This window comes from Trichomycterus rosablanca, chromosome 25, assembly GCF_030014385.1.
Source record: "Trichomycterus rosablanca isolate fTriRos1 chromosome 25, fTriRos1.hap1, whole genome shotgun sequence".
NCBI lineage: Eukaryota > Metazoa > Chordata > Actinopteri > Siluriformes > Trichomycteridae > Trichomycterus > Trichomycterus rosablanca.
Window position 1 is genome coordinate 5598214 of NC_086012.1, and position 12979 is coordinate 5611192.

Consider the following 12979-nt stretch of genomic DNA (forward strand, 5'->3'; position numbering starts at 1 on the left):
AAGGAATCCCTACATACAGTGGCTGATAATGTATTTACAAATCTGTGGATCTATGGATAGACAGAAGCAACCGACTTGCCTGAGGTGCCAGAAGAGAAAATGTCCGATGCTCCGGTTATTCTGAGCGCGCTCAAGCAGAAACTGGGTGAGGGCGCAGTCGTAGTAGGGTTCGTAGCGTAACACCTGCACCAGCTGTAGCAAATACTGCGAAAGCTCCTCGTCACTGCCACAAAACATACAACGCGACAGATTAAACTACAAACCTTCAAAAATATCACTCATCACGATCTTAGAAGAAGAATGAAGGTAAATTGGGCCATTTGTCTGAGGGTCTGAGATTCCACTTGCAACAACGAGTATCCTTAGTTCCCAAATTATTAAAAAATGTAGTTAATTAATAGGAAAAGTGATAAAACATTGACACGTTGGTATAACGGTTGATAGTAATGTTGATAGTGAGGTTTAAGGGTAAAGTTTAAGGATAAGGATTAAGGGTAAGGTTTGATGGTAAGGATTAAGGATAAGGATTGATGGTAAGGTTTAAGGATAAGGTTTGATGGTAAGGTTTGATGGTAAGGCATAAGGGATAAAGATTGATGGTAAGGTTTGAGGGTAAGGTTTGATGGTAAGGTTAAAGTGTAAGGTTTAAGGATAAGGTTTGATGGTAAGGTTTGATGGTAAGGTTAAAGTGTAAGGTTTAAGGATAAGGTTTGATGGTAAGGTTTGAGGGTAAGGTTTGATGGTAAGGTTAAAGTGTAAGGTTTAAGGATAAGGTTTGATGGTAAGGTTTGATGGTAAGGTTAAAGTGTAAGGTTTAAGGATAAGGTTTGATGGTAAGGTTTGATGGTAAGGTTTAAGGGTAAGGTTTGATGGTAAGGTTTGATGGTAAGGTTTAAGGATAAGGTTTGAGGGTAAGGTTTGAGGGTAAGGTTTGATGGTAAGGTTTGATGGTAAGGTTTGATGGTAAGGTTTAAGGATAAGGTTTGAGGGTAAGGTTTAAGGGTAAGGTTTGATGGTAAGGTTTGATGGTAAGGTTTAAGGATAAGGTTTGATGGTAAGGTTTAAGGGTAAGGTTTAAGGATAAGGTTTGATGGTAAGGTTTGATGGTAAGGTTTGATGGTAAGGTTTAAGGGTAAGGTTTAAGGATAAGGTTTGATGGTAAGGTTAAAGTGTAAGGTTTAAGGATAAAGTTTGATGGTAAGGTTTGATGGTAAGGTTTAAGGGTAAGGTTAAAGTGTAAGGTTTAAGGATAAAGTTTGATGGTAAGGTTTGATGGTAAGGTTTAAGGGTAAGGTTTAAGGGTAAGGTTAAAGTGTAAGGTTTAAGGATAAGGTTGGCGGGTAAGGTTTGATGGTAAGGTTTAAGGGTAAGGTTAAAGTGTAAGATTTAAGGATAAGGTTTGATGGTAAGGTTTAAGGGTAAGGTTTAAGGGTAAGGTTAAAGTGTAAGATTTAAGGATAAGTTTTGAGGATAAGGTTTAAGGATAAGGTTTGATGGTAAGGTTTGAGGGTAAGGTTTAAGGGTAAGGTTTAAGGGTAAGGTTTGATGGTAAGGTTTGAGGGTAAGGTTTGAGGGTAAGGTTTGAGGGTAAGGTTTGAGGGTAAGGTTTGAGGGTAAGGTTTAAGGATAAGGTTAAAGTGTAAGGTTTGATGGTAAGGTTTGATGGTAAGGTTTGAGGGTAAGGTTTAAGGGTAAGGTTAAAGTGTAAGATTTAAGGATAAGGTTTGATGGTAAGGTTTAAGGGTAAGGTTAAAGTGTAAGATTTAAGGATAAGGTTTTGAGGATAAGGTTTAAGGATAAGGTTTGATGGTAAGGTTTGAGGGTAAGGTTTAAGGGTAAGGTTTAAGGGTAAGGTTTGATGGTAAGGTTTGAGGGTAAGGTTTGAGGGTAAGGTTTGATGGTAAGGTTTGATGGTAAGGTTTGAGGGTAAGGTTTGAGGGTAAGGTTTGAGGGTAAGGTTTGAGGGTAAGGTTTGATGGTAAGGTTTAAGGATAAGGTTAAAGTGTAAGGTTTGATGGTAAGGTTTGATGGTAAGGTTTGATGGTAAGGTTTGAGGGTAAGGTTTAAGGGTAAGGTTAAAGTGTAAGGTTTAAGGATAAGGTTTGATGGTAAGGTTTGAGGGTAAGGTTTAAGGGTAAGGTTTAAGGGTAAGGTTTAAGGGTAAGGTTAAAGTGTAAGGTTTAAGGATAAGGTTTGATGGTAAGGTTTAAGGATAAGGATCCAGATATAACAAGCCTCATACTTTCAGGTTATCAAGGGTTATAAAAATATGACCACTTAGATACGAGCCGTACACTTACCTCATGTCCTGCAGACAACCGACTGCAAACATTCTGACATACTGATCCGGGTAGTTAAAATCCAGCAGCTCTAAAGCATCTCGAGGACTTAATTTAGGCCAAATCTGCAAAAGAGCCTGTAACTACAGAACAGTAGAGAGATGTCAGGGCTGAAAAACTATCTATGTAATTGAATGAAACAAAGGTAGATGAAATACCTGAGCCATGTCCTCATGTTTACTCCATTTGACAGAAAGTAGCAGTTTGGGGAGGGATTGTGGGAAGTTCTCTCGGCAATCGTAGCGCAGGGTCCATATCAGATCTTTCTCGTTTTCACACAGCTGTGACAGTGGGTCTCGCTCCATGATCTCTTTTAATTCGATAAAGAACTTTTTACCCCCGCGTCCCTGCACGCAAATATAGTTGATAAGAAAATATGCCGTTTTTAGTTTAGCAATAAAACAACTATTAGGATGAACATTATTCAGCTGTACAAGGGGCAGATCTTATGGGTTGGGGGCATTCTTTGAATTTTTCCAGACATAACTTATTTCAATTGGAAGAACGATAAGGAAATACGATAAAGGTTCCATTGTTTATGCAAGTTATGGGTCACACAATCTGCAAAACGAAAGTACAAGTGCTCAGGTGGAACAGTGGTCTAATGCGCTAACTCACCAAAAGTTCCTCACCACCTCCAGGCCTGGTCGGGTGCTCAACTGACACAATTGGCTATGCCTGCGGGATGGAAGGTTGGATGGAATTTCGAGTCGATTCAAGTCGAATCGATTCGAGTTTTCGATGTGACTCTCTGTAAGAATTCACTGCAAGCTGACACACGTCAGAGAGGGTGGGTGCTAGTTTGCAGCTCTCCTCGACCAGCAAGAGAGTTGTGCAAGAAATTTGGATTTTCCTGGGATGGTACCCTCAAGGGTAACATATTTTGTACCTTCGGGCCCTTTTGGTTGCACAGTATCCTACAGTACAAAAGGATAATTGAATTCAGAACAAAATAGCGTTCAAATGTAAGGTACCTTACTAGGCAGCATTTTTTAAATATATTTTGTTTGCATTTTCTCCCTTTTTTAGCGCATCCAATTGCCCGATTGCGTCATGCTTCCTCTCCACCAATGCCGATCCCCGCTCTGATTGAGGAGAACGAAGCTAACCCACGCCCCCTCTGACACGTGGGCACCAGCAGTATGCATTTTGTCACCTACACTTTGACGAGTGCAGTGCAGCTCAGCACTGTGCACGGAGAGACACACCCTGACAGCACTCTTTTCCCGTCTCTGTGCAGGCGCCATCAATCAGCCAGCAGAGGTCGTAATTGCATTAGTTATGAGAGAGACCCTATCCGGCTTAATCCCACCCCTATCTGAACAACAGGCCAATCATTGTTCATGCGGTTGCCCAGCCCAGCCGGCAGGCAGAGCTGGGATCTCGAATACATCGTGTGTTTTTACCGCTACGCCACCTGAGCGGCCTACTAGGCAGCATTTAAAAGTATCTAAGAATTCGAGCAGCCTTCTTCTGTGGTGCGCGTAGGATGCCGTAACACGCGTCTATGTACAGAGCTCATTAGGTTTTCGAACAGACCCATGAAGACACGGTTTCGTTACTGTTCAGGTTAATTGATTTTGTGAGTATTTGACCTTATTTATGTGCACATACACACCATCGACATTGAGTCGGTAGCCCCGGCGATCTCTGCAGCTTTTTCTAGAATCTGTGAGACAACAAGCAACAAGTCTGTCTTTGAATCGCTGAACTGAACTGGATGCTTTAGAATTGACTTCGTGTTACGTGTACGTACCTTGTCAAACTGGGGAAAGATGACGGGGTGTGCCGAGTATTCGGAAAAGCTTACGTGCAGCGCTGTGGCGTTCTCCGTGTACGGGTTTGTCTGGACTGTCCCGATGGGATTCAACATCTCTTCCAACTCATCTGCCGAAGAAACCGACTATTATTAATACACCATTGTGTTTGTTTAAGGGTTAACACAGTCTGTAAACTACAAACTGTACTGTATAAACAGTGGTATAAAATAAGATTCCTATTGATCCCCATGGGGGAAATTTGAGTGTCAGACCTTTTAAAATCGCTGCCACTCCCAGAACCAACTGATGAGTTTGATCTATGTGATCTATGTTTAGGTGGATTTTCCTCACTGTTTCACTTTTAAACTTGTGTTACAGCTCAAGGTGCTGAGAAATTGTAAGAATCAGCTTTTCCAAGTCTAAATCACTTATTGTTAAAAAAAAAAGTGCTTAATGTGACTTCATGTATTAAAAGAATGACACAGGAACACTAAACCTCTTTTAATTATTACTTCAAGATAAAGCATCTTCATGATTAAGAAACAATAAACTTTTAACTGTTTTTATATTATATTTGTATTATTTGTAGTGTATAAGTGTAAAAAACAACCTTATTATTCTACATCAGTTTAAAATACATGCAGTTCTACGGGACCATGGAACGCATTAACATGTATCTCATACATCCTTATGGGAAAAAAATAACTTGAAACTCAACATCTCCCAGAACCAAATGACGTCGAGCTTTAAGGTACCACTGTGTATATATATTTACTGATCAGCCATAACATTAAAACCACCTCCTTGTTTCTACACTCACTGTCCATTTTATCAGCTCCACTTACCATATAGAAGCACTTTGTAGTTCTACAATTACTGACTGTAGTCCATCTGTTTCTCTGTTTCTTCAATGGTCAGGACCCCCACAGGACCCCCACAGAGCAGGTATTATTTAGGTGGTGGATCATTCGCAGCACTGCAGTGACACTGACATGGTGCTGGTGTGTTAGTGTGTGTTGTGCTGGTATGAGTGGATCAGACACAGCAGCGCTCACTGTCCCTGCTGGACTAAGAATAGTCCACCAACAACAAATATCCAGCCAACAGTGCCCCGCGGGCAGCGTCTTGTGACCACTGATGAAGGTCTAGAAGATGACCAACTCAAACAACAGCAATAGATGAGCGATCGTCTGACTTTATATCTGCAAGGTGGACCAACTAGGTAGGAGTGTCTAATAGAGTGGACAGTGAGTGGACACAGTGTTTTAAACCTCCAGCATGTCAGTGTCACGGCATTGCTGAGAATGATCCACCACCTAAATAATACCTCCTCTGTGGTGGTCCTGTGGGGGTCCTGACCATTGAAGAAACAGAGAAACAGATGGACTACAGTCAGTAGTTGTAGAACTACAAAGTACTTCTATATGGTAAGTGGAGCTGATAACATGGACAGTGAGTGTAGAAACACAGAGGTGGTTTTATTGTTATGGCTGATCGGTGTATATGTGTATGATAAATACAATATGATTATGCACATGCTTCCTCACCAGGAAAGGAGGACCACGTATGTAGGATGATATCACCGGTCCTTAGCTGTCCTTTGTAATCGAACACCATTGTGTTCACCCACGCAATTGGATAAAGCTAAAAATACACAAAACACAAATCATCCGACCGCGCTTCCTGTTTCGTCAGATTACTCAACAGATGTGGCGTGAGCTCTTCGCGCCCCCCTTACCACTTTCCCCGCCTTGCGGATGGTCTGACATTTGTTCATCTGCGCGTTCTTGGTCGACTTCTGCTTCTTCACTTTGTCCATGACGGCGTAAATAGTGAAGCACAGGCGAGCCATGCGCGGGAGGTCGCACACGATTATGTCGAACTCCAGAGTCTGGTTCCAGATGTGCTCGGAGCGGCCGCTGCTCTCGGTGCTCACAGCTGGCTTGCACAAGAGCTCTGTACCATGGAACAGCCCCGCACGCACTTGCACCTAAAAAAAAGAGGGGCGAACAAGAGCTATTTTGTGACCGAGATGTGTATTAGTACTCTCACTACCAGTGCTTTTAGCCTTATGAGGATTACAGCAGTGCACGGATATGTGGAGTGATTTTAAATTCTGAAGTAAAACCTAAATTTTAAGTTCTTAGTTCTTACCTTTGCCGTCTCTTCTGTGTTTACCTTAATGCCTTTAATCAGGGTGATTTTGAACAGATTTTGAACCTCCCACACACACGTGTGTACCTGCTGTGAAGAGATATAGAGGTAAAATAAAACACACGTACATTCATTCATTCATTCATTCATTGTCTGTTTAATCACCCATTTATCCAATTCAGGGTCACTGTGTTAAGGGCTAATATTGTGTTGGTCCCCCTTTTGCTGCCGAAACAGTCCTGACCCGTCGAGTCATGGACTTCACTAGACCCCTGAAGGTGCGCTGTGGTATCAGGCACCAAGATGTCACCAGCAGATCCTTTAACTCCTCTAGGTTGTGACGTGTGGCCTCCGTGGATCGGACTTGTTCGTCCAGCACGTCCCACAGATGCTCGATTGGATTGAGATCTGGCGAATTCGGGGGCCAGGTCAACACCTCGAACTCGTTGGCCACAGCCATCAGGGAATACCGTTTCCATGAAAGGGTGGACATGGTCTGCAGCAATGCTTAGGTAGGTGGTACAGGTCAAAGTAACATCCACATGGATGGCAGGACACAAGGTTTCCCAGGAGAACGTCGCCCAGAGCATCACACCGCCTGCTTCGGCTTGCCTTATTTCCATAGCGCATCCTCGTCTGTTGGATCGGACCACACGGGCCAGCCTTCGCTCCCCACGTGCATCGATGAGCCTTGGCCGCCCATGACCCTGTCGCCCGGTTTATCACTGTTCCTTCCTTGGACCACTTTTGATAGATACTGACCACTGCAGAACGGGAACACCCCACAAGAGCTGCAGTTTTGGAGATGCTCTGACTTTGCCCATTTTTCCTGGTTCTAATACATCAACTTTGAGGATAAAATGTTCACTTGGTGCTTAATATATCCCCCCCACTAACAGGTGCCGTGATGAAGAGATAATCAGTGTTATTCACTTCACCTGTCACTGGTCATAATGTTATGCCGGTGTGTGTATATATATATATATAGTTAGTCAAGCTGCAAAGGGTAAAATCTGACTTACTGATAGTCCTCTCCTTTTCGGGGGAAGGGGCAGGGGATTCGACGACTTCCGTGTCAGCACAGCTGCAATGGTCTTGATCTCGTGTTCGAACATGTCCTTTACTACGTTGGCATGCACTAAGGTCAAGTGTGGGATGTCCTGCGACAGCAAGCACGATCTAATGTACTACACACACACACACACACACACACACACACACACACACACACACACACACACACACACACACACACACAAACATAAATTACTTTCCTGCTTTTCCACTACTTTGCAAGATCCCACTGACAGAACTGAAGCGGTTAAGGTGCTGGACTAGTAATCAGAAGGTTGTCAAATCAAGCCCTACCACCACCACCACCAGGGGTTTTTGGTTTGTCCATGTCTAGTAGGGTCTAGTAAGGTCTAGTAAGGTCTAGTTGAGTCTAGTAAGGTCAAGTAAGGTCTACTAAGGTTCAGTAAAGTCTAGTAAGGTCTAGTAATGACTTATAAGGGCTAGTAAGGTCTAGTAGGGTCTAGTAACATCTAGTAAGGTCTAGTAACGTCTAGTAAGGTCTACTAGGGTCTAGTAAGGTCTAGTAAAGTCTAGTAAGGTTTAGTGACGTCTAGTAAGGTCTAGTAAGGACTCATAAGGTCTAGTAAGGTCTGGTAAAGTCTAGTAAGGTTTAGTAACATCTAGTAAGGTCTAATAAGGGCTAGTAAGGGCTAGTAAGGTCTAGTAAGGCTTAGTGACATCTAGTAAGGTCTAATAAGGTCTAGTAAGGTCTACTAGGGTCTAGTAAGGTCTAGTAAAGTCTAGTAAGGTTTAGTAACGTCTAGTAAGGTCTAGTAAGGCCTTATAAGGGCTAGTAAGGTCTAGTAAAGTCTAGTAAGGTTTAGTAACGTCTAGTAAGGTCTAGTAAGGCCTTATAAGGGCTAGTAAGGTCTAGTAAAGTCTAGTAAGGTTTAGTAACGTCTAGTAAGGTCTAGTAAGGCCTTATAAGGGCTAGTAAGGTAAGCAGTTGGTTGCTCCTTAGTTTTCACCATGGTTGCTACACATCTTGAACACCATCTCTGGATGGTGTTAATATAACACATCCCAGTTTAAGCAAACTCTAATTATATTTAAGTTATAAACCCTTGAATTATTTGGGGGAGGTCCAGTCCAGGTCTAGTAGGGTCTATTAGGGTCTAGTAAAGTTTAGAAGGGTGTAGTAGGGTCTTTTAAAGTCTAGAAAGGTCTAGTAGGATATAGTAATGTCTAGTAAGGTCATGTAGGGTCTAGTAAGGTCTAGTAGGGTCTAGTAAGGTCTAGTAAGGTTTAGTAATGTCTAGTAGGGTCTAATAGGGTGTAGTAAGGTCTAGTAAGGTCTAAAAGGGTCTAGTATGGTCTAGTAAGGTCTAAAAGGGTCTAGTATGGTCTAATATGGTCTAGTAAGGACTAATAGGGTTTAGTAAAGTCTAGTAAGGTCTAGTAAGGGTTAGACTAGACCCTACTAGATCTTACTACACCCTACTAGACCCTTTTAGATCTTACTAGACCTTACAAGACCTTAGTAAACCCTACTAGACTATAATAGACCCTACTAGACCTTACTAGACCCTATTAGACCTTACTACACCTTACAAGACCTTATTAAACCTTACTTGACTTTACAGGACCTTACTATCTCCAACCCAAGACTTAGTCATCTGTCTTGATGACTCCCAGATCAGACCATCTGATAATGTACAAAACCTTGGTGGTGTCCTGGATAACCAGCCGACCTTCTCTCCTCATGTAGCCAACATGACGAGATCGTGTCGGTTCCTCCTCTACAACATCAAGAAGATTCGTCCATTTCTCTCCATGGAAGCCACTCAGATTCTTGTCCAGTCACTTGTAATGTCACGGCTGGACTACTGCAACTCCCTCCTGGTAGGTGGTCCTATGTCCAATATTAAACCCTTGCAGCTCATTCAAAATGCAGCTGCTCGTCTGGTTTTCAACCAACCTAAACGCTGCCACATCACCCCACTGCTGCGTTCTCTTCACTGGCAACACTGATGCTCGCCTACAAAGCCAAAAATGGACCAGCCCCAAGTTACCTCAGAGGTCTAATAAAACCCCGCTCTGTACCACGCAACCTCCGAGCCACTAGTCTCGCTCGACTTGATCCTCCACCCAGAACTTGAGGAAGACACGAAGCATCAAGGCTCTTCTCTGTACCTGCAAGTGATGATTTCAATAAAAGGTCCTTAAATAAATGTTACCATAATCTGAAACCAAGTCTTACTTTGTAGTGCATTAGTGGGTGCTCTCCGAACAAGTACTCCAGCTTTCCACTGACTCTCAAAATGTAGTCGAAGCTATCTTCCTCTTCGGTCAAGCCGTGAGTAGTCAGCCATTTTCTGAGGGCGTGGTCAATAAGTTCAGACACGGTGTAGCCCAGCGGTACTATTAAACTTGCCGTGTCCTGTAAACAAAACAGATTGGATGAGATGAATGATCAGGATGACTTATGCATTCTTTTGAGTACACGGACACATAAGCCTGTACCTGTGATTGGTTGTAGTGCATGGTGATTTTGACTCTGTCCTCGTTCTTGTCGCAAAACCCATCGACCGGTCCCACTTCTATCTGAGGAGCGAAGCAGCTCTGGAACCATTCCCTCCACGACATCATCTGCACGGACTGCATCTTCTCCTCGCTGATTCTCTGCATCTTGGATCGAAAATCCTTCACCTCCTGGTCCTTGAGGGCGTCCAGCTCGTGGAGTCCTGCAGAAGAATGTCAAGATGACGTTTTAATGTTTTACACAGGTGAAATGACAAGGCACACTAGGTCCTCAGAAAGGACCCAAGACAGGGGGTTCTCAATCTTTTTTTCTCTTAGACCCCCCTAAATATGAATGAATCCATAATTAAAATGTATACACCGATTAGGCATAACATTAAAACCACCTCCTTGTTTCTACACTGACTGTCCATTTTATCAGCTCCACTTACCATATAGAAGCACTTTTTTACAAAAGTTTTACAGTTTTACAATTACTGACTGTAGTCCATCTGTTTCTCTGCATACTTTTTAGCCTGCATTCACCCTGTTCTTTAATGGTCAGGACCACCACAGAGCAGGATCATTCTCAGCACTGAAGTGACACTGACATGGTGGTGGTATGAGTGTATAAGACACAGCAGCGCTGCTGGAGTTTTTACACACTGCACTGTCACTGCTGGACTGAGAACAGTCCACCAACCAAAAATATCCAGCCAACAGCGCCCCGTGGGCAGCGTCCTGTGACCACTGATGAAGGTCTAGAACAGCCTTTCTCAACCGGGGTGCCGTCTGGCTTCGTCAGGGGTGCCGTCAAAAATATTCTGATAGTGATGAGTCGTTCGCGAACGATCCGATTCTATTGAACGGCTCTTTAAAATGAACAAAAGGAACCGAGTCGCGCCTCTGGGAGCCGCTACATATATGTTTATTTCTGCGCAGTTCGGCTGTAATCCACCCATTCCGCTTCCATCAGTACAGGGAATTAATCAGTCATAATGAGAGCTGTTTATTATCGAAATTCAAATGCGAAAACGGAGAGCGGAGAGCGAGCGAGACAAACACACACACACGCACGCACACACACGCACACACAAACTGATTGTTTTACTACCTCATTATTGTAAATATTATAATTTTTATTGTTATTTTGCACTGTTTTTATTAATATTTTATTCTATTTTATATTTTTGCACATGTAACTTTGGTATATATTTGTTCTTTCTTATCGTTATTTTTTATTTCTCTCTAACTTGCTTTGGCAATACGAATGTCCTTATTTGTCATGTCAATAAACTGCGCTTCTTTTGAGTTTGAGAGAGAGAGAGAGAGAGACACACACACTCAACTCAAACTCAAAAGAAGCTTTATTGGCATAACAAATAAGGACATTTGTATTGCCAAAGCAAGTAACAGAGAAAAAATAAAAATAAGAAGAAACAAATATATACAAAACAGTTACATGTGCAAAAAATATAAAATAGAATAAAATATTAATAAAAACAGTGCAAAATAATAACAATAAAAATTATACACATATATATATATATATATAGAGAGAGAGAGAGAGAGAGAGAGAGAGAGAGAGAGAGAGATACACACACACAAACTGATCGTTATTACTACCTCATTACTGTAAATATTATACATTTTATTGTTATTATTTTGCACTGTTTTTATTAATATTTTTTTCTATTTTATATATTTGCACATGTAACTGTTTGGTATATATTTGTTCTTTCTTATTGTTATTTTTATTATTTCTCTCTAACTTGCTTTGGCAATACGAATGTCCTTATTTTTCATGTCAATAAAGCTTCTTTTGAGTTGAGAGAGCCGTAACCGAGCTACAGAGAGAACATGCAGAAAAGAAGTAGTGCTGATAGTATACTGACAAATAAATGAGAAATAAACTATAAACTCGTTTAATTATGTTAAATCTGATTTGTTCATGGCGCGAACTGAGCTTTTCGAGCCTAACTTACATCAAGAACAAGTACAGGGAGCGACTGAGGGCTCTGGACCAGGAGCTCCGCGTCTGCCTCTCATCCATCCCTGCCAGAATAGGGCAATTGTGTGCATCATCCCAGGCTCAGGTTTCCCATTAAAAGTCACGTTTACCCCTCCCTCCCTCAATGACACCTTATGGTGTGTGTGCGTGTGTGTTAGCAGTCCGAGGGATGCAGAGTGTATGTTTTGTAATACATTTTAGACTGGGGTGACTTGAGATTTTGCATACTTTTAAAGGGTGCCGTGACTGAAAAAAGGTTGAGAAACACTGGTCTAGAAGATGACCAACTCAAACAGCAGCAACAGATGTGCGATCGTCTCTGACTTTACATCTACAAGGTGGACCAACTAGGTAGGAGTGTCTAATAGAGTGGACAGTGAGTGGACACAGTATTCAAAAACTCCAGCAGCACTGCTGTGTCTGATCCACTCATACCAGCACAACACACACTAACACATCACCATCATGTCAGTGTCACTGCAGTGCTGAGAATGATCCACCACCTAAATAATACCTGCCCACTGGTTGAGAACTAATGGCCTAAGATATTCTTTAAAAAAAAACATAAATATAATAGAATCTGAGTTCTAATTTTGTTACAGTCCTTCATACTGGCCTATTCAATTGGTTATGGAATGTGACACAGATTAAAGAAGCCCCTTTATCTCCCTCAGCAGCAAGAAAGAACGTCCAACTATACAGTTCTTAGCCAAGTGAATGTGTTTTTATGTAGAACTTCCTTCCACAGTCCAATGACATGCAGCCAGGTTAATTAGAGATACAAAATTACCCCTAGGTATGTGTTCCTACCCTTCGCCCAATGAATCCTACCCACCGTGATCCTGAATATGATACAGCGAAGGTATTTGCATCACCTTTTCCGATGAGAACGCCTATCTTGGAGTCGAGCAGCCCACGGTTCCTAGTTATGAGTTTGAGCACAGGCAAGAACGGACGGACGTCACACAGGCGTCGGGTCTCGTCCTCCAGCTCCTCGTGAACCGCAGACTGGTTTACGCACTCGAACATGTGACCGTCCATCTCGCCCAGCAAGGAGAAGAGAGGATACACCTGTGCCTGCTTCCATAGCATCTGAAGAAATAAAACGCATTACAGTTAGGTCCAGCTTAACGCTTGCATTAAGCCCAAACTCAATGGTGCCCAAACTCCCAAGACGTACA

General features: G+C 42.4%; 1 protein-coding gene across 1 annotated transcript in view; it reads right to left on the bottom strand.

Moving 5' to 3' along the window:
• Positions 1 to 12979, bottom strand: part of pik3cb (phosphatidylinositol-4,5-bisphosphate 3-kinase, catalytic subunit beta) — a 36203-nt gene that overhangs the window by 9850 nt on the left and 13374 nt on the right. Inside the window, exons 4-15 of the mRNA XM_062987326.1 lie at positions 12674 to 12890; positions 9791 to 10011; positions 9528 to 9707; positions 7276 to 7440; positions 6254 to 6343; positions 5838 to 6089; positions 5647 to 5743; positions 4096 to 4226; positions 3958 to 4008; positions 2498 to 2686; positions 2301 to 2422; positions 80 to 223 (exon numbers count right to left, since the gene is read on the bottom strand). Coding sequence (XP_062843396.1) covers positions 80 to 223; positions 2301 to 2422; positions 2498 to 2686; positions 3958 to 4008; positions 4096 to 4226; positions 5647 to 5743; positions 5838 to 6089; positions 6254 to 6343; positions 7276 to 7440; positions 9528 to 9707; positions 9791 to 10011; positions 12674 to 12890 — 1859 coding nt within the window. The remainder of the gene's footprint in view (positions 1 to 79; positions 224 to 2300; positions 2423 to 2497; positions 2687 to 3957; positions 4009 to 4095; positions 4227 to 5646; positions 5744 to 5837; positions 6090 to 6253; positions 6344 to 7275; positions 7441 to 9527; positions 9708 to 9790; positions 10012 to 12673; positions 12891 to 12979) is intronic.